Source organism: Blennius ocellaris (assembly GCF_963422515.1).
Source record: "Blennius ocellaris genome assembly, chromosome: 1".
Taxonomy (NCBI): domain Eukaryota; kingdom Metazoa; phylum Chordata; class Actinopteri; order Blenniiformes; family Blenniidae; genus Blennius; species Blennius ocellaris.
Window position 1 is genome coordinate 12181568 of NC_137650.1, and position 25426 is coordinate 12206993.

General features: G+C 41.1%; 1 protein-coding gene across 1 annotated transcript; it reads left to right on the forward strand.

The window, feature by feature from the left end:
• Window positions 1–14459: 14459 nt before the first annotated feature.
• ap3s2 (adaptor related protein complex 3 subunit sigma 2) lies at window positions 14460–24060 on the forward strand. Its single transcript, XM_080499857.1, has 6 exons — window positions 14460–14622; window positions 16476–16567; window positions 16960–17071; window positions 17528–17599; window positions 21512–21619; window positions 23082–24060. Exons 1-6 carry the CDS (start codon window positions 14554–14556, stop codon window positions 23205–23207), a joined length of 579 nt encoding a protein of 192 aa, XP_080355983.1. The 5' UTR covers window positions 14460–14553; the 3' UTR covers window positions 23208–24060.
• The last annotated feature ends 1366 nt before the right edge of the window (window positions 24061–25426 follow it).

Below are 25426 nucleotides of genomic sequence, written 5' to 3' on the forward strand. Positions count from 1 at the left end.
GTAGCGTGTGAGTGGCAGAAAGGCTCAACTGAAGCTAAATATACCAAAGAACCCAAACATTTGTGCTTCTGGTCCATATACCCGTAAAATACTGTTAATGACGACGAGTGTCGAACTCATTTTAGTTAGGGGCCACATACCGAGCAGTTTCATCCACTGTGGGCCGCACCAGTAAAATTAATGCATATAATAAACCTGAATGTGGAAAATGTGTACATAACAACAACATGAGAACAACAACATGAGATTTGTTAAGAAAGTTACATCAGCAGTCTAAAATGTTGTCCATGTGGGCCGGACTGAACCCTTCTGTGGGCCACATGACACCTTTGCTTTAGTTTATTTATTAAAACATGAACCATTATCTAATACTAAAGTGAATACATCTTTAGAAATTTGAGTATATGTGTGGATAACTCCACATAGCAAATAGTGAATATTAGGAAAATTGTCTAAAATGCACAATATGTTGTTGTGCATTGTAGAACTTGGGAACAAGGCTGAGATCCACCAAGCATGTTGTTCCTGTGAGGAGACACCAAAATGCTACCACCTTGAGGGACGCAGAAGTAACTGCACTCTTTGGTGCTCCAGTAACTTGAAAATGTATATGGTAGACATATCTACTGATCTCATCAGTACATCTATCAATGTATTTATTTAAAGGTAAATGCAGTCGCTATACTCTTTGTGTTCCATTGGATCTGTTTCCCTGTATGTTCCTCCATCCATTGTGCATTGAGCACTGAGAGTTTGTTTTTTTTAAGTCTTAATCAAGTTCCCCATCTTTGTGTGGACTGCTGAAAGTGGGTCACATGTGCATTTGCAGCAACAATGAGCCACATGCACAAAGACAATTTCAAGTGCAGTTCAAGTCAGTTTAAACCAACAATTGCCAATTACAATGCACCTCATTGCATCTCACATTGGAATGGAATATGTAGTAAATGAACCAAAATGATCCCACACGATCAAGCATTTGCAACAGTGGAAGTGATAGCGTTCAAATTTTCCACTTTTCTCCAATTTGGATCACAAGGGCCTGGAGGCTCAGCAAACATTGAAGGTTAACGTGGGATAATACTGACTGTCCATCAACCATCATCCAGACATATGGCCATCTAACCAAACTTAGGGTCATGGGGACCTGAAATCAATCTCAACAGACTGTGTGAAAGGCAGGGGACATCCTGAGCAGATCACCATGATCAGCTAATCAGGTCAAACATGAATCTTGCCTGACGCCACAAGAACCACAAACCTAACAGGAAAAAATATACTTGAGCGGAAGCCTTATGATCTGAATTCAAAGACAAATACACTGATTCAAGTTTGATTCGGCTTTGAATAACTGTTTCAGCTTGACTTTGGCTGTCTTTTCAACCCAGACAGGAATGACCACAGTGATCTCCAGAGGTCTGAGGAGTGAGGCCGAGGAAGTCCAGGGCCGGCCGCTTGTGATGCTGTGAGAGAAGCAGACAGTAAACAAAACCGTTCATAGAAGAGCCCCTGACAGTTTTGATTATCCCTGTAATTACAGGCCGCTTTCATCACTCCACAGAGCAGAGCACAAAGGCATTATTTGAACGCCACACATTACCTCAGCTCTGGCAGACAGCACTCGGCATCCGTCACAATCCAACAATTAGCACAGAGAGGGGGGGGGGGGGGGAATGCACATTAAAAATGAAGTGAATATCAGTGGCCACCCAAGAGCCCAAATACAGTGAGTCACCCTCTAACAAGTGCTCACTGTACCAACATGACCCCCCCGTGCCAGAGAATGTTGTGCCTGTCTACTTGCATTTGTTAATGTGACGCCCATTAAATGTATTGTAGCGGCCGCTGTGGAGTGAGGGGGTGCCGCGCAAAGGATTGTGGGAAAAGCTCCCCTGACTTTGTTTTTGTGTTGTCTTGGTTACCTGTTATAGGTCCGGGTCCAGGTTTTTTTTTCTGTTATTGTCGAGCTTCGTCCAGTTATCAGTTGTGCATTGTTGTTGTCTTGTCCATAAACAGATCCATGTGCATTATACACCGCTCCCAAAAAAATAAAGGGAACACCTAAACAACACAATGTAACTCCAAGTATGTCACGCTCGTATGAAATCAACCTGTCCAGTTAGGAAGCAACACTGACTGTGAATCAATTTCTCCTGTTGTTGTGCAAATGAAACAGACAACATGTGGGAAAGAGAGACAATTAGCAAGACAACTCCTATAAAGGAGTGGTTCTGCAGGTGGTGACCACCAACCACCATTCTCGTTGTTCGTGGTTGATGTTTTCGTCACCTTTGAATTTTGTTAGTGTTCTCAGTCCCAGAGGCAACAAAGTGTGTGTGTGTGTGTGTGTGTGTGTGTGTGTGTGTGTGTGTGTGTGTGTGTGTGTGTGTGTGTGTGTGTGTGTGTGTGTGCGTGTGTTTGTGGGGGGGGGGGGGGGGGGGGGTTAGGGTTGTGCAGGTCCCTCCACAACAGTTTGAACCACACCCAGTGGACAAACCACACACACACACACACACACACACACACACACACACACACACACACACACACACACACACTCCTCAGCAATGAGATGTGCTGCTGGTGTTTCTTCTTTTCTGCCATCATTCGTTCAACTATCATAATCATGTTCTTCTTTTGTTGTTGCTTCTTTGTTCATTCATATTCCTGCTTGAAACTCATGTTACTGTCCAGATAGAGCTGCTCAGGCTGGTTTAATCTAATGACAGTTGGAAAGTGTTTGGATCAGTTAGATAACTGTAAATAATACATGTAGCACTAACAAGGGCATTGTATGTTGTCCCTTCATCTGAAACCAATAGTTCTGAAGAGTGACATGCTCATATTGTGTTGTTTTATTTGTACTATGAGTAATTTTAAATATACATTTTATGTTCCATGTGATTGTTTCTGTAGTTATAAACTAAATGGTTGCTCGGTTAAATTATTGAGTGGCAATATATCATTGCAGTATTACACTGATCATTTTTGAAGAAGTGAGAATTGTGTGTATCTTGGTTTTGTTTTTGATATTGTAGACGTCATTCTGTTAAAATGATATGTGAATTTTGAAAACACATACTGCATGAAAAGAGATGTTTTGTAAATGTGTGAATAAATTCGGCTGAGAGAAGTTAACCGATACAGAAGCAACAGTCGCTGGACTCATCATTTCTCCTGTTTCACAGGAAACCTTATCTGTCTGCAGGTATTCTGTCTGAGACCTGTTCCATTAAGTCTCTATTAAAGTCCTCATGAAGGCAGTCGGCTACCTCGACGGTCCCGGTGGAAACCATTCTCGCTCTGCACTCATGTGGAAATAAGCCTTTTTACCACCAACGGGTCACACATGCTAATGAGCGTCTGTTTGTTTTCCACTGTGCTCATGCAGGAGGAAGGGAATTTCGGGGGGAAATAATAGATGATATGCAGACAACAGTGCGGGTCGCTTTGCTGTGCTAATGATGAAAAACTGTTCAACAGAGAATTAATGGATATGAAATCAGAACAGGAAATGTGCTCTGACATTTCGATGTTGCTGAGGCCGATCGCCCAGAGGTACGGGATCTTGTGTGGCCTCGTTTGAAAGTGGCGGTGTAGTACAGTGCAGGTCACCAGATTGCCCTCCACTCCTCTTCCCGTATGATTTGTCTAACCCGAGCCAGGTGCAGTTTAGAGGTGCACCATGCATTTTTCTACACAATTCATTTTCTTTCTTTTTTTTTTATAATTGATGTTCAATATTATTCATAATCAAAGATCCACAAATACACATACTCTGGAAACTACAACATCATGAACATCACATGCTCTCTTTGACAGTCACATATCTATTGAATGGAAAATATTAAGTCGTTTTCTTATTTAAAGTTTGGACGGATTGCAATTAGTGAGGAAGGGCAGATACTTCCCAGTGCTGTGATGGCTAACGCTATCAACTAACGCCATGAAAATTAGGGCCCCTTTTGGAGGTTGGGGAGTGTGAGGGGTTCGCATTTTGCTCTTTATTGTAATAAAATAGAATGTTGTTCTCGGACTGGATGAGAAGGAACATGATGCATTGCTACGATACGTTATGATATGAGGTAATGCAATGTGATGCCATGCTATATGATGCGATACGATACGACACAATGCATACTTGTCATATTTGATATCTATTGATTTAATATTGTATGAAACATCACGATATGATATGATATGATATGATGCGATACGATAAAATTCAGTATGGGAAAATACAAAAGGATTCAATGTAGTGCAGCATGGTTCAGTACGGTACGGTACAATACTGTACAATACGATGCGATAAGATTTGATACAGAACGATACGATACAGTACAATAACATTTGGCATGGTGCGGGATGATATGATGGGATATTGTATGATACAAAATGTCTCAACATGCTACGATACGCTGCAACATGGGTTTGGCTAACCCTAACTCATATGATGGGAAAAATCAGAATGTGTGAGTTTCTCTTGGACATTCTTTTGAACACCTACCACGATCCTTATTGCCTGTCAGATTAGATGAATTTAATCTCACTCTAAATTGCTCAAATGTGTAGTTCGCTTTCTATCTGGTTTAGTTCTGTGGTGACCAGAGTCAGACAGTATTTGGTCTGGCTTCACAAAACTCTGAGTTTGATAAACAATGTAAAAAAAAAAGTATGGATGGAATGTATAGACATAATAACAGTTGGAACATTAAAGCCAGTGCAACTCATGTAAAGAGTGCATAACATGATGGAGAAAATAGAGCTTGTGTGTGTGTTTATGAAAGTTTGAGTCTGCAATCTGTTCCATGACCTCAGAAACCATATGTGATTAATCTCGGTAAAAACTGTATGATTGCTATACACACATGAGTGCCCTGGTTTGGATTACACAGACTGGGCCTGGTCTGGATTCACAGCTGTGAGGATGAGGAAGAGTGGAAATGCCATTCTTGGTAGCAGCTCTATATACAATCCATATTTAATAGAATTAGGGCTACTACTATTTCTCTAATAACGGTTGCTGTGTTGGTCACATGGACATCACTTTGTTACATTACTGCACAATTTGGCTTTTGATCACATCCTCCAATTTGGGAAATAGTTAACGGTAGATCACAACAAACAAAGGTGCAGCCCTCGTGACATCAGTGCAAAGTTTTCAAAGGGAAACAGCTGACAAAGGTACAAAACGTCCAGTAATTATGTGGTGCCTCTGTTGATGGTGCATTAGTCACAAAGACTGAAAAAATTATATAACGTGGCAGAAGGGAATTCTCAACTTGATGACACACAGGAACAGAAAAAGACAACATAGACCACAACTTGTAATGACAAGAGGATTGGGATCAATGGCCAACAACTCAATTTACGGGTTCAAAATTGATTTGAAATGAAAGCTTGTTGAGGGCTGAGCTATCATGTATAAGCAGCTGGTTATAACATTGCAAGCGTTTGATGATAAGACAAACCATGAGGCCACATTTCATATTAAACAAGTGCTCAAGTGTTTTTTCTAAAGTGTTCCCAGAGTCAGAAGAAACAAGGTGAAGCAGCTTTTATTCCCTATGCTCTTCACCTCTGGAAACTGCCGTCAAGTGAGCCCGCACTCAAGTTTAACAGCGCCTTTACGGTACAACACAAGACAGCGTAAGGCCGCAACGCTGGAAGGAAATCCTTCAAAATTAAAGTCCTGAAAGCAACCACAGACAGACAGTCTGTTTCCAATTTGTTATGAAACACAAGCAGGGTCGCCCCTGGCCAAGTGGGGGCCCTAAGCAGGATTTTATTTTGGGCCCCCCCCCTTCCAATAACATAATAATAATAATAATAATAATAATAATAATAATAATAATAATAATAATAATAATAATAATAATAATAATAATAATAATAATAATAATAATAATAATGATAATAATAATGATAATAATAATAATAATAATAAATTACAATTACCAATTAATCAAATGAACAGCCTCTATCAACAGTGGAACAATAACTTTACAGATGCACACGTCTGAAAAAAACATTGTGGCATAAACAGTTTATGCCACAACATTTTTTCATTTTTATTTCAACAACATACCCACCTTCAAGTGAAGCACGAGCCTCTTCTTGTTTGGACTTTTTCTTTCTTTTGCGAGCTCCCGAATCGTATTGACGTATGGAAGCCATCTCTCTCTCTCTCTCTCTCTCTCTCTACTCTCTACCTGGAAACAACGGCCTGCCGGCCCGTCTGACCGCTGATTGGTCAGATGGTGATGCTTTGCGCTGTCAATCATTGCGTCTCTTTTTTTTCCTCTCTCTTCTGCCTCGGGCTGACTTGGTGGCGGTGCTCTACAAATGCACACGCATCTGTTGCACATTTGCAGAGAATTATGATACTTTATTGATCCCGAGGGAAATTCAATTCACTTGCGCAAAAAGGGGCCCCCCATGGATCACGGGGCCCTACGCACAGCGCGTAGGAAGGGGCAGGCCTGAACACAAGTATTTCTAGGTTTCCACCCAATTTCACTTCAGTGAAATACTAGGCATACTCCTTTGTTACTACAAGAAATATGAAAGAATATTACTGTAGAAATTTGGAGTAAAGTACTGTTAAACTTGGATCTGTTGATCGAAAATGATGGTCTCTCGCCTGTTTTCACATTGCAATAAAGCAGAATCTTTCATAGGTTTACATCTAATTTCACTTCAGTGCAATACTAGACATACTCCTTTATTACTACAAGTAATATCAAAGCATATTACTGTAGGAATTTGGAGAAAAGTACTCTTAAACTTGAATCTGTTGGTTGAAAATAATGATCACTCGCCTGTTTTCAAATTGCAATAAAAAGGAATACTTCATAGGTTTATGCCTAATTTCACTTCAGTGCAATACTAGACATACTTCTTTACTACTACAAGCAATATCAAAGAAAATTACTGTAGAAATTACAAGGAAAGTACTGTTAAACTTGAATCTGTTGATTGAAAATAATGGTCTCTCGCCTGTTTTCAAAATGCAATAAACAGGAATCCTTCATAGGTTTATGTCTGATTCCACTTCAGGGCAATACTACACATACTCATTTACTACTGCACGCAATATCAAAGAATATTACTGTAGGAATTGGGAGAAAACTACTCTTAAACTTGGAGCAAATTAACAAAGACGAGACTATTATTTTCAACTAACAGATTCAAGTAAGTTTAAGAGTACTTTACTCCAAATTCCTGGCTGGACTCTTTATTATGGCGTGAACTTAATTCAGTCAATTCACATTAAGTAGCAGCAAAGGTAAAGGGAAGCAGCAACACAATGTTTTCCAGTGAAATAAAGTTGTGATTACTTCCATAAAGTGTCCTGCGTGGAGAGAGAGTGCATCACCGGCAGTGCAGAAATGTTATAAAGTTATATTTGCAGAGTGAAAGCATGCACTGGAGTGCCAGCACACATCTCCTGTGCATTATTATTAGCAGCAGCTGTACAGATTGTAAAGTCAGCGAAGGAGCCCGCAAGACTCCTGCAACTGTGACTTGACTTTTATAAAAGCCTTTTTATATGCAGATCATCTCTCAACACGGACCCCAAATTCATAGCGGGTCTGTTGGATTAATGATACTACTCCACCTTCAGTCTTCTTAGCTTCAAGTCTTTGGACGGTCCAACTAAATTGCGCATTTATGTCAATGAAAACATATTTTATGATTAGATATTATCCATATTTTTTTTTTTTTACATCAGCCCGACAATCATATTATTTATTGTTATATATGTATTTCATCAATGGATCATCTAAAGCGCCTCCCCGCTTGATTAAGTAAGTTGTATATAATTCTATGGCAAGTTTTAAACTGAAAATAAATTCAACCAATGGAATTAGACTATAAGGTCACATGACTGATGCTCGTCCCACAAAGGCAATGAAGACAGCGTGGCATCAAGATATACTGTGGCCTTTTTATTTGCATCGTAGTATTTTTTCTATTTTATTTCTTATAAGGCGCTCAGACGATTTGGAAAGGCGCCATGACTGTTCATCACCTCGTTGGGGAAACTCCCAGTTCCCACTTTGGAAAATACACCTGCAGAAGTTGTCAAACTGGGAAATTTCCCACTTGGAAAGTGTGAGGTTTCCAAGAAACAATGAGAAACAAGTCTGATTTATGAAAATAAGAATGATCCACGTGATGAAAATTTTCTATTTGGAGGCAAAGTACATTTTTTAACTTTCACCAAAACCAAAGCAATATTAACTGATCTCAGACCTGTGTCTGGTAGTACTCCAAATACACAACTTTCCCAGTGTGAAGCTCACATTTTCCTAAATAGAATATAGACATTTTTCCATCTCTCAATCACTAATGAATGAATAAAACAATTTAAATTTGTCTTTGTTGCTCTGTCTTTATCTGTGAAATTAAATACTCCACATTCTTCAAAGCTGTGGATATGAGATGTATATCTGATACATTTGATGAGTGCTTTGCTGAGGAGAAATGATCCATGCTTGTTTGTTGTGTTATTTATTTATTTATGTATCTATCTATTTATTTATTTTTAATTCTGTGCAGAGCATGACCCATATCAACAACGATTTGAAGTTTGATATGGGTCACAATGATCCAATTCCACTGTGAAACCAGAGAAAACGAGCGGTTGGTAGAGCGAGACATAAATCAACATGAAATTGGTCTTTATTCCCCACATGAGAGACCGCAGTCCCAAACAAACACTGCCTTCTTCTCAGATTGCCTGTTTTTTTTTATTTTTATTTTTTTTTATTATTCTCCCTTTCTCGCTTGTGCTTCCTCACTTCATCATCACCATCATCATCGATCCAATTCAGTTGAGTGTACAGAAATTTTGTGCGACAGGTGGTCAGTGTAAAATAAAGGCACCTTGTGCAGCATGTGGATCCACTGGTTGCTTTATTATAGTAGTGTGAGATAAGATAAAACCACAAGTACATGTTGTAAGTAATTGCATATTCATTAAAATATTGGCAGACTTTTAATAAGTCCACCCCAAAACAATAAAAGGAAAGAATAAGACAGCAATCTCATCTGTCTGGCACTGAGGTACCTGGGAGCCTGTAGAATAAGAATATTGTGGAGTTTGCTGAAAACAATTTGATTTTCTATGAATGTTCGTTACAATACGCCTGTACAGTATTGTTGTTGTGATTCATGCTTGTAACTGAGGTTTCAATTAACGCATCATGAAGCTCCCTTCGGCTTCTGGCTGCTTCACTGTAATACGCAACGTAAACAGGCATTCGAGTTTAAAGGATGGCGTTACTGCAGTGTTTCGGATGAACTGGCGTCCCTGTTAACAAGTGACCGACTTCTTTTAGTTGTTGCTATTTGTCACTGCAGATAAAATAAGACTCACTTCAAAACTTTATTGGAAAAGCGGTAAAAAGCGGTAAAAAAAAAAAAAGCGGCTGGAAGTGCTACGAATTTCTGTCGGGTTTGTTATATCTGGTGTCAGTCACCAGTTAACATGGAAACCAGTTGATCCGAAACACCCGTCCGCTGCGTCCCTCAACGTAACAGTGGGTCCAACAAATATGACCTAATAATTTTAAATTTTCTGTTTTTTTAATTAATTAATATAATATAATCATGAATTAATACAATTGTAATAAAAATAAATTTTTACATGAATATTTAAAATAGGCCAGCCGGAAGCCGTTGGCGCCTGATGGGACAGGTAGACCTTAATTGATGTTTAAATGTAACGCTTGCGTGATCGGCTATATATATATATATATATATATATATATATATATATATATATATATATATATATATATATATATATATATGTATGTGTGTATATATGTATATATATATATAATCACACTTCACAGTGGTGCTGCTGTGTTGTGGAGATGATCAAACTTGTGACAGATGGAAAACCATGCCAAAAGACTGAAGAACTTGCCTTTCCAGATTAAATGTCTATTCTTGGTCTTGGATTTGACTATCTTGGATAGCCTGGAAAATATGTTAGAAATTCTATAAATACAGTTTGATTTGATTTGATTTGATTGTATTTTGAATTTTTTTCTGTCAGCACACAAAAAAAACATCTACCTCCTATATTTCCCCTCCTCATGAGAGGTCCTAATACTCTTCTGTACACTTTTGTAGAGAAAAGTTCATTATATTATGACTTGAAGAACAAACCAAGCATTTACTTCCATTTTGTTTTCGTTTCCTTTTTTCTTTGTGCATACATTGAGTGTGTATTCTGCCTTCCTGTTGCCTCCACAGGAGGTGAGCACTGTCGCTCGTCCGCTCAGGAGGATTGAGCTTGACATGTCCGGTAGGGACATTCGGCTTCAACAGGCAACCAACGCCTGGAAGCCCGGGGTTAGAAGGCCGGTCCCTGCGCTGGACCCAGGAGCTCAGGCCACCGAGGTATTGACATAAGTTCACAAGAGAAACACACTAATATTCCTGAATACAATGTGTTTGTGAAAGAGCTTCATCCACACAAGCCCAAAACATGTAACTCCTTATTATGCAGCCATCATATCTGATAGAACACATTGCATTATGTTTACATGATGAGTTCATAATCTGATACCTGCAGATCTCCCATAATGACTGGATGTGCATGTAAGCAAGCAAATTGATTGATGAACATTTCTTTTCATTGATTTCCCCCCAGGAGCTTCTGCGTAAATTCAGAAGCCTGCTGAACAAGCTAACTCCTGAAAAATACGATTCGCTCCTAGCGCAGGTGACGGCTCTCCCCATCACCAACTTTGAGAGGCTGGACGGAGTGGCGAAGCTGGTGCATGACAAGGCCATCGCCGAGCCCAGCTTCGCCACCACCTATGCCCAGATGTGCGCCAGCCTTGCTGCTGTAAGTATGATTTATTCATTTTTGACTCAGATGAATTGTACATGTCCAGTTGGTCTGCTGACTTTCTTTGTCCTGTATGAAAGAAAAAAATACAGTTTTAGACCAGCTGTCTGGAATCACTACCTTGGGCAACCTGGGAAAATTAGTGCTTTAAGAAACTGCGAGGATGAAGCGAATTAATCCATAATGAAAGCCCTGATTGTGTGAATGTGATGTTTTAGACCAACCAATGTGAATAATCCTCTCAGACAAACTTTTGTCTTAAGAGTAATTTTAAACAAAAGAGAAGATGGGCGACTGAAACAGTTCTATAAATGTTGAAATGCTTTGTGCCAGCCTGCAGAGAGCAGCACTCTAAACACCAGTGTGGTGGGGTCTCCTATATTAAATGCTATTAGCGGTCCGCTTCTTCTCCTAACCTCAACCTCTGTCTCTGGTTCACAGATTACCGTCCAAACCAACGACGGCAGCAGTGTGGTACGGTTCCGGACACTGGTCCTGAGACGCTGCAGGGAGCTGTTTCAGGCGAGATACCGGGACCCTGCTGCATCGGTATGCATCGATTAAACTACAGATTTTTAGTACAACTCTTGCAAAGATGTGTATGAATAAGTTCCCAAGGCTAATATTAATATTTAATTAATATAAATTTTTCTTCGTCTTGTTTTCTTCAGTCAACTGAGCCTGAGCTGGCACAGGCCAGGGCCAGGACACATGCACTGGGGAACCTTGTGTTCATTGGTGAACTTTTCAAGGTTCACTTCCTGGGCGAGGCAGTTGTGATCGGCTGCATAGACCAGCTCCTGAAAACCACCACGGTCTGGAAGGTCTGTGCAGGCTGGTCACAACTGCTGGTCAGCACATCTCTGACAATGCCAAGGTGAGGCTGAAAAAGTTGATTTGTGGATTTAGCAGTTTGCAGAGACATTAATGAGGGTTTCTGTCGGGAATTGAGCCATGTTTGTTGTTATGAAACAGAGAAACAAAAATAAAACTACGTCTCACCTACTCTGTGTTTTTTCCCTCAGTCTCAACTGGACAAGGCATTCGATCAGATAAACAAGATCATTGCCGACAAAAAGATGCCGGCAAGAATCAGGTTCCTGCTCCAGGATGTTGTCGACCTCAGAAATGTGAGTGTTTGGTTTACATGTTTACTATCAGAAATCCTGCAAAAGCTCATGCTTTACCCTACATTGATTAATTTTCTTGATTTCTTGAACTTCCTGTAAAACAATATTTGTGTACTGCTCACATTTTGATTGCCCATCTACTTGAAGTCTATGTCATGTTTAACTCATTATGAAACAAAATGGTATTGGAGTCAATGCAATGTAAAAGAAAAACAAACCCAAACAGTGTTTTTGTGACATTACAGTTAGAAATATTGACAAATATTGAAAGGCTGGGAAAACTTTCAGTCTTTAGAATACAAATGAATGATTTCAATAGAGACACCTGTCCAATACCTGAAAGCCCCCTTAAGTCTGACCAACATGAACTGAATGTGCTTTGGTATCTGAATTGAAACTGCAGAATAGGACACAGCTCGTTGATTCACACGCATCAAAAACATTTGTTGTTTTTTTTCCAGAACAACTGGGTGTCCAGCAGAACCGCTCCGGGCCCCCAAAAAATCATGGAGGTCCGGAAAAATGCTCACATTGAAGAGGAGGAGAGCAGCAGAAAAACACTGCAGCTTTCCTCTACTCGAGGCAGGCAGCGAGAGCAGAGGGAGAGAGAGGAGCGGGAGAGAGAGGAGAGGGAGAGAGAGGAGCGGGAGAGAGAGGAGAGGGAGAGAGAGAGAGAGCAGAGGGAGAGAGAGGAGCGGGAGAGAGAGGAGCGGGAGAGAGAGAGAGAGCAGAGGGAGAGAGAAGAGCGGGAGCGAGAGGCGCGGGAGAGAGAGGAGCGGGAGAGAGAGGAGAGGGAGAGAGAGGAGCGGGAGAGAGAGGAGCGGGAGAGAGAGGAGCGGGAGAGAGAGGAGAGGGAGAGAGAGGAGCGGGAGAGAGAGCAGAGGGAGAGAGAGGAGAGGGAGAGGGAGAGAGAGGAGAGGGACAGAGAGAGAGAGGAGAGGGAGCGGGAGAGAGAGGAGAGGGAGAGAGAGAGAGAGGAGAGGGAGAGAGAGGAGAGGGAGAGAGAGGAGCGGGAGAGAGAGAGAGAGCAGAGGGAGAGAGATGAGAGGGAGAGAGAGAGAGAGGAGTGGGAGAGAGAGGAGAGGGAGAGAGAGGAGAGGGAGAGAGAGGAGTGGGAGAGAGAGAGAGAGCAGAGGGAGAAAGAGGAGCGGGAGAGAGAGAGAGAGCAGAGGGAGAGAGAGGAGTGGGAGAGAGAGGAGAGGGAGAGAGAGGAGCGGGAGAGAGAGCAGAGGGAGAGAGAGGAGAGGGAGAGAGAGAGAGAGCAGAGGGAGAGAGAGGAGAGGGAGAGAGTGGAGAGGAAGAGAGAGAGAGAGGAGAGAGAGAGGGAGCAGAGGGTGAGAGAGGAGAGGGAGAGAGAGGAAAGAGAGCGGAGAGAGAGAGAGTGGAGAGTGAGAGAGTGGAGAGAGAGAGAGCGGAGAGAGAGAGAGAGCGGAGAGAGAGAGAGTGGAGAGAGAGAGTGGAGAGAGAGCAGAGAGAGAGAGAGAGAGCGGAGAGAGAGAGAGCGGAGAGAGAGAGAGTGGAGAGAGAGAGAGCGGAGAGAGAGCGGAGAGAGAGAGAGAGAACAGAGAGAAAGCAGCTCTCGACCGAGCGACCAGAGCAAGATCAGAAGTTATCAGAGTAGAAAGACAGAAGGCAGTTCGAACAAGAGCTCTAATAGAGAGAGTAGTGAGAGGCAGCAGGGAGAGAGAGCTGAAGGACAGGCAAGCAATAGAAGAGAGAGACCTGCGATTCAGAGGCTTTTACAGAGCATTTTAAAACTGTTGCCTGAAATAAAGTTCTGAACTCTTAAAAATTCATGGTTTCTTCTCTTGATCAGTGGAAATGTGGTTTGAAAGGTACATTTTGTGTTTGATAAAGTGAGCTGGTGTTTCTGATTGGGACATTCTCGTCAAGCGTACAGGGCTCATTCTAAAATGCTTTGAAAGATATTTTGATGTGTTGTTTGAAAATATACCTATATAACGTTTGTTTTCCCTAATCTCAGACTATATGTATTGCATTTTGAAAACAGACTGTCTGTCTGTCGTTGCTTTCAGGGCTTTAATTTTGAAGGATTTCTTTCCAGCATTGCGGCCTGACGCTGTCTTGTGTTTTATCGTAAAGGCACTAATAAAAGCGCAGTTAAAATTGAGTGCGGGCTCACTTGACGGCAGACTCTGGAACAAACTTCCTGCTGACGGACCCACTTCTTTTAAACGCGGTTTTAAAACACTATTATGTGCTCAGGTTTGGATTAAACAATAGATTATACTCATTTTATTACTTTAATCCTAATGAAGCTTTTACTTTATTGTCATTTTAAAGCCGTTCTTATTCGCTTTCTACTACAATGCAAATTCTCTTGCGTCTGAACGGTGCCCTACTTTTAAAAACCCGAGACCCGGAACCAATGTTTTGGAGCGTTAGTTTCAGGTCGAGGACGTTTGCTGGAACGCATCCTGCTGGCGCAAGCAACATAGCAGTGTAGCTAACGAGGCTAACGGGAATAAAGACATCATAAATATATTTGATCTATTTCACACCGGGGCTGAATAACGGCACGGAACAGACATGATCAAAGCAATATTGATTTTTAACAATCACGGGAAGCCGCGGCTGATCAGATTCTATCAGTATTTTGTGAGTATTTGTGTTTTGATGTTGTATAACTCACTGTTTGGATCAGCTGTTTCATAAACACAAGTTGTTTTAAAACTACATCAACTAATTGATGTATATTCATGCTTTTCTCCGTTTTAAAAAGTTACGGAAGAGTTAAAAAATGTCAGCTGATGCAGGTTTTCAGTGATAATTAAGGACAAAGTCTGAGTTTAGCCACTTTCTGGCTTCACTTGTCTCCTGAAATATTTCAGGCTCATACATTAAACAATCACTGTGTCATTGTAGCCCTGAGCTGAAATGACAGACTATTTTATTGCACATAAACTAATGCATAAAACTGTTTGCGCTTAGTATAAATGCTACTAAGGTCAGATGCACAGCTCGTAAAGGTCAAGGAATATAAAATGTAAATGGTGTTCATCAACTGGTCTTTTTCGACCAGTGTTCTTCATTATATGTAAATTATGTATTTCATCTAATCACTAATTTTCTAAATTTTTAGAATGGGTTGTTCTTTCTGAGGTATGGAGGCTTTATAAACGGGTTGTACTTGTTATTAAGGCTGCACCGTATCAGATGAACATCTATCTATCCATCCATCCATCCCTCCATCCCGCTAATCCAGTTCAAGGTTGCGGGATGCTGGAGCCGATCCCAGTCGACTGGGGTAGGGCAGGGTACACCCTGGACAGATCGCCATTCCATCGCAGTACAAACAAATAGAAAAGAACAACCACAAACACTCACATTCACATCTTGGAGCCAAAAAAAAAAAGCGTCACTAATTAACCTCACATGCATGTTTTTGGACGGTGGGAGGAAAACGCAGTACCGGTAGGAAACCATGGAGAGAACATGCAAACTCCAGGCCTGACTGGTGTTTGAACCCAGACATTATTGTTGTGTGGCGAGACAACATGAAATATGCCATAACTTAGTTGAAAAACAGTATGATTTGGGATAAATACAAACTCATTTTTTGTCTTTGTGAACAGGCCAGTTCTATTTCTGGATGTCTGATGCCAATAGGCCTTGTTTTTGTTCCCAGATCAAATCTGAGTCTACGGTTTCTACCAGCAGCAATTCTGAGGCAGAGCAGCTTCTTTCATTTTTTTTTTTTTTTTTTAAAATGAGGACTTTTTGGATATAAGACCATCAAACAAAACACAAAAAAATACATGCATAAAATGTCTGATAGGACTGTCAGATAGTATAAAAACATGACATTCGTTGGACAAGTGTTCAGTAAGCTAGTTACTAATAAGAAATATTAAATACGACTTTAAAAGGAAAGACACAACTGCTTGACTGAAGGAGCAAAGGTCTCCTTAGAAAAAACTGATCTATATCATAAATTGAGGTTATTGGATTAACATCACATGCTTTGCACAGCCGTAAATAATGATAATAGATGCCAGACATTGTGAGACTGTCCTTGGAGGCACCATAAAAATCCAGCACGCATGGGTTTTCTCTGGTTTCCTCGCACAGTGCAAACATGCATTTACGATCAATTGGTGACTCCAAATCATCCACAAGTGTGAATATATGTGCGTTTGTCGTGCAATGTACTGGAGAGCTGTCCAGTGTATATCCTACCGTCACCCTACTGGGATTAACTCCAGCCCCATGGTCAATTGGATGAAGCAGTAAAGAGGATGGATCACAGTGTCATTTGGATGTTATTCAGAAATAATCTGACTTTCTGTTTTTGTTTAGACACTTGAAGGAAAATGTCTGTTTTATGTACCGTAGTTTTTACTGGAGCTTAGATTCAGGCTCGTACTGTGGTGCTTGACCGCCCCTTTATTTGAATCATGTGTTGGGTCATTTTCGCATAAAATAAAGTCTCTCCCATGTTCCCTTTGTAGGCGGAGGACATGCAGCAGCAGATAATACGGGAAACTTTCCATCTCGTGTCCAAGAGAGACGATAACGTCTGCAACTTCCTCGAGGGTGGAAGGTCAGCTCCATTTTTTTCTTAATTTTTTTTTGTGTTGAAGAAAAAGCAAGTGTTTGTTTATTTGTAAAAGCCTCTTACTGCTGATAGAGACACTGCTATGTTTGAGGCATGAGGGCGTGAGCGGCAGGCTGATGGTTTGAGCTGTGATGTGTCGTAAACTCTGGGCCACCTGTGAGGGGATTTCTGAGCTGATGGTCATCAACCAAGGTGTTACCTGGAGGAGACGCAGTGGCGCTGTTCAACCAGCAGATGGAGACACACTCACACAAGTCTCATCATCTCGATCAAATAGATCTTTATTCTGAAGGCATTTTTCTTTTTTAATAGTCATGTCCTAGCTTGATTTACATTTAAATCAGCTATATTTTCTGTGTTTAAACTTCCCCTCACAGCCTCATCGGCGGCTCCGACTACAAGCTGATCTACCGCCACTACGCCACGCTCTACTTTGTCTTCTGCGTGGACTCGTCGGAGAGCGAGCTCGGCATCCTCGACCTGATCCAGGTCTGTGGCTCTCTGCTTGGTTGAAGTGCTCTGTAAGAATAATCAATGTGGGGGGGGGGGGGGGTTCACACCTCCCCTCTTCACTCCACTGCTTCCACTATTACACGAGCTGCTGAATACTTTCTGACCTTTTACCTTCCTGCTGGTCGCTCTGAATTTCGATTATCTGGGAAGTAAAACTGAAAATCTGTGGGCAGAAGGGAGCGACACTGTTATCACAGACACTGTGTGAACTCCCGATTGATTCTCTCTTCTTTTTTTTTTTTTCCAAGGTAGAAAAATAGCTGCCTGTCTTTGTTGTCTCTGTGCAGAAATGTTCTAATTGTTGGAAGCTTGTTCATCTTTATTGTGCTTTGGTTTTCAGCGCGCTTGAAAGATAAGAGGTCAAAGACAACATCGCAGCTCCCTTGTAGAAACCCCGTATTTATTATTGAAACGCTCCTCCCTCTGTTGCAGGTGTTCGTGGAAACGCTGGATAAATGCTTTGAGAACGTCTGCGAGCTCGACCTCATTTTCCACATGGACAAGGTGAGAGAGCCGCCGGGAGCTTTTCCATTCCAACATTTCACAGTTCGCCCGCATGTTCGTCTCCTGCTACCGTGATGAAATTGTTTAGTTTTGGGGTTTTTTTTGCCTAAGAATTGAATCAGTTTAAAGAAGGAGTCCTGACCATCTCTGCAGCAGCAGCACTGAGTCCTTCATCTGTGAGCTTATCAGGAGGCCTTCAGGTACGCTGCATAGGGTCCTTGTTATGTGTTTTGCTTCTATGATAAGGATCAAACTAATGCAAAATGAGCTATAGGTTGTGTAGAAACAACCATCAGAGTGAGTATAAATATGGAAGTAAGCAAGCTGACAGACTCAACCTGGCCTGTCTTGCCCCATAAAACCACTTTATACCTTAAGATGGCGTCAAGAGACTCTTTCGTTTCTGCATTTGTTCGAGAGCAACAACAAGCAGAATGGAAAAGTGATGACCTGACAGTGACGTCTAATATGAAACACCAATGTTTATTTAACGAATGAATGAACAAGATGCATGATGGGAACAATCTACTGTAGTTCTGAAAAGAATACTGCAGCTTTAATTCATCTTATTACCTTCACAATACAGTCAATAAATCTGAATGTTTCACACAGAAATAGAAATGTTAAAGGAATCTGACTTTGAAATTGTTTCTGCGTATTCATCCTGTGAGTATTCAAAATGACAGAGAAAAAAAAAGCCCAATTCATTCCCAAAAACTGCACGCCTGAATAATTTCAAATGAATAACAAACGTCATTATTTCATACCTGGTGTCCTCAGGGCAGGAGTGAGAAGTGCACAAAACGGGGGACAAAATCCTAAAGTCAACAAACTGCTTTGCAAAGCTGCATGTGACGTATTCATCCAAATAAATGATTTTCATTGCATAACTTGCAGAAAGAGAAGTTTCCTTTTTGGCAAGTGTTCAAATTCTGGGAAGAAAACTTCACATTTTAATATAATAAGGAAATTATAAATATATATTTTTTTAATATGCCTAAGCAGATGAGAATACATTTTAGGAGCGATCTGGATCCTATTTTGGATTCTAAATCTAAAAGCAATTATGGAGAGCCGTAATGTAACCCAGACATGTAAATGGATTTATGTTGTAGAGATTTGACGCTAACACTAAACCTGTCCCTATCAACAAGCATGCTACAGCAAACAATCTACGACGTGAAGATAACTTTCACTGCCGGGTTCTTCTGACAATTTGCGCGCAACATTTGTATGTAATGTCGCATTATCAAAGTATACGAGATGGAGGACCAAACTACTGCTTTTTACAATATCACATCTGAAAATATTGAATGTTTACGCTTCTAGGCGCTTTTTATTCTGAAACAACTCACTCGCTGGGTGTATAAAGAGTCTCATATAGAGCCATATCTGTTGCGTAATACATGTTTTCATTTGGTTCTGTCTGTTAAGTAACAGTTTCCTTTGAAGAGAAGCTTTTATTTTGTCTCATGATTTACTAACTAGCTTTCAGTGATTGACTGCTATGTGTATTCAGAAGCCACAAAAAGGTCATGCCGTACCTCTAAGAAGAGCCAATAACACATCTCAGGAGGTGAAGAAGGAAAAACATGCATGAAGGCTGCATAATAAACCAAATGGAGAATTTAGTTAGCAGGCATCGTAAAAATTGGTCCATTTCAGCTTGTTCAAGTTTTATAAAAATAAAATATAACCCTTTTCATAACGTCCTCGGGTGTCTGCTCTGAAACAAAAATTCAAACATTTGGAGTTTATGTTGGAGGGTGGTAGTTTTGAGTTTGAACACAGCTGAATCTTGCCCCGGGATTAGAATGAGTTTGACACTTTTACAGCTCTTTGTAGCTTTTATGAAGTCATAAAACTCAAAATTTTTATTGTTTTATGTTTAATTTTGTTGCCGCAGACGTCTCCAAAGGAGAGTCTGCTCGGCTGGTGGAGCAGGTCAAATTGCACTCTCAAGGTTGGACGTCCGAGCTCACTCTGTCCACGAGTCCTTGGGCAAGACACGGACCCTGATAGTGCTTGAAGTAGTATGCAAGCACCTTGTATGGTGTTTGAATGTGTCCATGAATGGGTGAATGTTACTGTGCGTATAAATCAAATTGAAACGGTTAAAGCAATTATGTGCATTTATATATATGCAATGCATTATTTACTATTTATTTCATAGTTCAAGGTGACAAATGTGTGACTTCTCGCTGCATTGAGCCACTTCCACCAGCCCTCGGTTGAATTGGTTAAAAAACAAGATTCTCCATGGGAGTTTTCTGACTTTGGCTTTAATGGCGAGCACCAGTACACTGCACTGTGGCAGCCCACTGCTTCCCAGTATATGGAGTTAGGACTAACTATGAAGCAGATGGCCAGCAGGACATTCCCAAGGGGGCATTGATAATATCTTTAATTCTTCAGCGTATATCAATGCTGTATGTGAATGTTTATCAGCTGTTAACTTTATTTGATAGGTTTCATATATTTTCCTGCTCCAGATAAAGGGTTTTTTTTTTGGTTGTAGAGAAGCGAAAAGGTCTCGTTTCTTTTCTGTAAACTTTCCAGATACCGTCCCAGCCACCACGCCTGCTGACTGTGTCATGTGAGAAACATGTAATGTTATTGCAAATGATGTTTCCTGATTCGTCCACTAGGGGTCACACTGTTTCATTAGGTGTAGCTGTTAGAAGAGTTTGAGTTAAAAAAAAAAGAAAGATACAAACTTAACAGAACTCAAGATCCAGTTTAAGATGTATTTGCAGCAGGACCTGTACTACAGGGTAAAGAGTACAGAGATTGAAAAAGCTGCCATCAGGTCTTTTTTGAGGAGGTTTGATGTGAAGATGTTTCTCTGAGAACATTCTTGAACCAGGGAGTTACGGAAAATGATCAGTGTAGTGAAAGTTACTGCCAGGACAGTTTCATGGCCACGTCTGCAGCTCTGAGGCGATGGGGACTACTTACTTGAGAGAAATGAGTTCAACGTCATCAGAAGCATCGCCACAGATGAACCTGAATCCCAGAACTGAGCAGCTGAGAGATTCGTGATGCAGCAGTGAACATTAGTGGGAAAAACATCAGAGAAATACTTTGAATCTGTAGAAGCGTGCTTGCTAAGTTTTATAATAATATGTTTGATAAAACACATATATTTGTTAGATGGACTCACATTTGTTTTGTTGACATTTCTGGAATTACAGTTTCAACAGCTCCTGTAATTGTTTCACAAAAGAAGTGGTTGTGTGCGGACTGTGCAGCCAGCTGCTTTTCAGGAACAGCTGCATTGTGTGGCCCTCCGCTGGTATTTGATCACGACAGTATTTCAAACTCATAATTCTCTCATCAAGTCGATCGTGGATCTCTTGATGAGAAATGAGGGAGCCATCAGTGTAAAAATAGTTTTTCTACAATGGGAGTCTTGTAAAGGTTATTTATCAGTTCAAATAGTATTTAACCCGCGTCTTCCAGAGTGCATTGCTCCGTTTGACATACCTGCTTTTGTCCCCGCCGAGTTGAGCTCCGAGTGTTTTCTGGAAACTAATCAGACACATCCACAGCCATCTTGATTGAATTTTCCCAGCAGGAAATTGATGTCATGTGGTGCGACGGGGTTTGGCCTGAGGAATGTTCCCGAGATGAAACTTGGAAATATCTCTGCTACCGAGAAAACTCTCGGGGAGCTTTGCTGCAGAGACAAACACCCACCTGTGTTGTAAAAGTTCCCCTTTCAGCTCGTACAGGAGTTTGTAACAGAGAGAGAGAGAGACGGATTTGTGTCGGTTCTGGTTTCATGTCTGCGCCAATTATCTCCAGCCCACCAGGAATTGACAAACGTAGACGCCAGGGTAAAACTGATCCGGGAGCTGCTGCTCAGAGCGTGCTGAGTGCTGAGTGCTGAGTGTCGTCTCGTCTCCGCAGGTCCACTACATCCTGCAGGAGGTGGTGATGGGGGGCATGGTGCTGGAGACCAACATGAACGAGATCGTGGCTCAAGTGGAGCTGCAGAACCGCATGGAAAAGTCCGAGGTCAGACCCCCCGTTCCGTCCGCATACGAGAGCACCGCCGCTGCACGTCTGCGCCCACCAAATCTAATGTGTGACTTTTACCGGGCGTTCAGGAAAATGTTTCCGAAGCATAACGCGTCACGCGACGCGCTCCTCTCTCGAGGCGTATTAATACGATTTTAATATTGTGCAACAAAATAGTTTAGCAAGGAAATATATTCCATATATGTATAATTTTGCATTGATGTACAAGTAAAAATGCAACTCCATTTGTAAATCACATTTCAGCAACAAGGTCATTTAAAGAAATCACTGCAATTACGAAAATAAATTAAAAAATTGATAAAGTACACAAGAGTAAAATACTTGTTAGGATTATGCTAAACATTTCTGTTCTGAACTCCATATATGTAAAATACACAAATAACTTTGGTTTATACATACTACAAACATGTACAAGGATGCAACTAGTACACAAGTACATAAATCCCTCTTAATCTATATAAAATAAATATATAAACACATACAAGTACTTGTGCTGTAATTTAATGATGCATGGTTCATTGAGGTCGATTCAGTTCATTGAGTCTTTAGCAAAATACAATTGACACTTTTGGCTTTAAGGTACACAGTGTCAACAAACAAAAGATTGCAAATTATCTGTCCACAGATTAGGAATATCAAACTTTTTTTTTTTTGACACATTTTTCTCAAACAACTGAAACAAAGTTGCAAAACAAATGTTTTTATATTGATGGAAAGAAATTATATTTTTGCTGAGCAAAAAGCTTCACATGAAAGTACATTTTTATTTATATAAGGAATACATTTGATTGATTTTTTTCCCTCAAAATTCTTCTTATTTCTAAAGTTCATACTTGCGATTCTGTATTAAAATTACGTGACAAACTTTTAATAAATGCACCCCCCCCAAAAAAAAATAAATGCTTGCAATATATATATATATATATATATACGAAAAGTTGTAAGGACTTTCCGTTGAAAGTTGACTTTATTTTAGTTTTATTGGTTACTTGTTTGCCAAGAAGTGCATCTTCTTCACTGGATGAAAGTCTGGACCGAGATGACCACACTGCCTCCATGTGGCTAAATACTAAAACTGCAGCTCTGTGTCCTGAATGTACAAAATGTTTTTTTTTTTATTGTTACTTAATATTCACGTTCTGGATAAAATGAAGCCAGATTATGATGTAGTTCAAAGCCAAAATGTTTCTTAACCTCAGTTGTTTGATTATTATAACATAGAAGACGTCACAGACTGATGTATTTTGAGGCCTCTTGAGATAAAGTAACTATTTACAGTTTTACTACGGCTGTGATGAAACATCTTGAGAAAATGCTTGGCAGCAAAGTTATGAACTCGGCATTAGAAGCACTTCAGGAGGTTTTTACCCATCGGCAGACATGAAGATTCCTCTGAGGATCTTTAAAGTTTCTCACCCGCCTTGTTTCCTTTGGGCAGGGCGGTCTGTCGGCGGCGCCCGCTCGCGCCGTCTCCGCCGTGAAGAACATGAACCTGCCCGAGATTCCCCGCAACATCAACATCGGAGACATCAATATCAAAGTGCCGAACCTCTCCCCGTTCTGAGCCACATTCCTCTGCGGGTCCGGTGCACTACTGAAGCAGTCGCCCTCCACCCGGCTCTGTGGCTGACGGCTGAAAACACTGCTGTTTCCTTGAAGTTCAATGTACGACGGGGCCACGGCAGCTCACGCTCCACTTCCTCCTGATCTGTGGGAGGTGAGCTGTGGATTACACCTCTTCTGCTGTATACATGTTACATGATTATTCCACTCAAAGGATTTGCACAATGATGTACAATTAGATTTTCTAAAGCATCAAGAGTAATATCTATTTTCAGCTATTCTTTCATTTGTTTATGTCTCTCGTCGAACCCCTGTGATCTCCGCCTCGTTACAGACTTTCCAAGTCTTGACATTCATCAGCAATCGTTCTGATCAAGGTTTGAAAAGCGTTCCCTTACAGCCTGGAGAGACTTTCTGGACTCCATTCAACTCTCTGAAATATGATTCTCCGGCTTCTGTTTTCAGCTCTAATTACTCAAGCACTGGCTGGGCTTTCCTCGCAATTTATTTTTCCCTCTCTGTAATATATTTCGAGCTCCTTGTGCTTTGTGAATACCGTTTTTGTTCTGCCGGGCGCGGGCTGTGCTCAGCGTAAAACGTAAACGCTGTTTCGTTCCAAGCCAAGTTTTTAATGTGCTGCGATAGGATCTCGCCAACATCTGTGTGAGAGTGCAACAGACCACAGTTACTTTAACCTTCTTTTTGTGGGTCTTTTCAGTTTTTGTATGAAGTGTTTTACTGTGTTCTCGTCTGTGTTTGGTCCAAAATGTTCAAAGTCTTTTATCATGAACATCTTTCTAGGAAGATGATGTGTCTCTGTGTCAAAGACATTCCTCCCCCAAAGTAAATAAATATATACAAATCCCCGTGGTGTCACTTTCTTCATCTTTGTGCGCGTGTCAGCAGGTAAGCCGACTTACCGCAGCTGTGGTCAGAAGGCATCGTGGGAAACGCCCGTTAGAATTTGTCAGAACAGCGTGTACCTCCGAGGATCGCAGCTCTTTCAGCTCCAACACAAGGAGTTTACTCTCTTGTTGTTACAGCCGCATTCTTTCAATCCCCCTGCCCACCAATTTAGGGATTTCGGGGGAGTGCGAGGGAGTAGGTCCCTCCCTCGCACTCCCCAGGAAAACCTGTCGTAGCTCTCCGCACCTCCCACATCCACTCTCTGTCACAGATGCAGCGTTTCACATCGGCTGAGGTTTCATTCCAGCTCCTCCACTTCGTCTGGAGCGTTGGATATCCAGCCGCGGGGACTTCGGTATGTACGATTATCAGCCATGTTCTCTGCCTGCCATTCCACACTTTGATGCAGTTTGTCTTTCATCACAGCAAAGGCGACTTTACAGAGGTTACCACATTTTGGATATCCAGGATTTGGATTTTTATAAAAAATTGTTTTGAATGCATCACATGCAGCAATTTGAGATGTAGATTGAGGAGGAAGACAACAGTTTAGGACTTTCATTCATTCAGTCTCCCTCCAGATGTGCCATTTGAGATGAAAAGTCTCCACATATCCTTATCCTGCCTACTCAATAATACATTGCAGCTGTGGAAGCACTCATCTCTCCTACTAGGAAATACTTCGTTGCCTTCTTTAGTCCGAGTTTTGTGGTTCATCTGTCGTCACCCTGCTTATCTGCTGTTTAGCTGAGCTCACACTATTATGGTGCCGTTCAGGTTCACGTGCAGGTAGAGTGATAGCCAAAGTGTGCTGACAGCGAGGGTGACCTTCACAATCTTCAGATAAAGTTGATCTCTTTATTGATGGACAACAGGGAGTCCGATAGAAGCGGCCAGTCCACATTTATATCATTTCTTTTGAAGGGAACAGAATCCCTGTCTGTTTCATGTGCACGACGTGCAATAAATTGTATCACTCCTGATTACAACCTGATCACAATCACGTTCTTGCTCAGGGTTTTTACCAGCACAGAGCATGCTGATGGAAAACCCGCCGTCAACCAGGTGGTCACATGTCTCCTTTGTTGTCATTTTATTACTTCATGAAAAAAATGTGACTTCGGGTCCCAAGATAAACATTCCCTCCCGAAAGATTATCTCGGTCTCACTGCAGGCGAGGTCAGAGCGGCAGTGATTTGTTTTGTTTATATTAATTATTAACTTTGCCAATAGTGGATTGAAGTTATTTTTACTAAACAAAGGAATTTAATTTAGACGAGTCAACAACAACAAAAAAAGGGAACACTTACAAAT

Coding starts and splice junctions, on each gene's coding strand:
- ap3s2 (XM_080499857.1), top strand. CDS start 14,554: ATGATCAAAGCAATATTGATTTTTAACAATCACGGGAAGCCGCGGCTG. Junction 17,072..17,527: donor GCATCCTCGACCTGATCCAG/GTCTGTGGCTCT, acceptor CCTCTGTTGCAG/GTGTTCGTGGAAACGCTGGA. Junction 17,600..21,511: donor TCATTTTCCACATGGACAAG/GTGAGAGAGCCG, acceptor TCGTCTCCGCAG/GTCCACTACATCCTGCAGGA.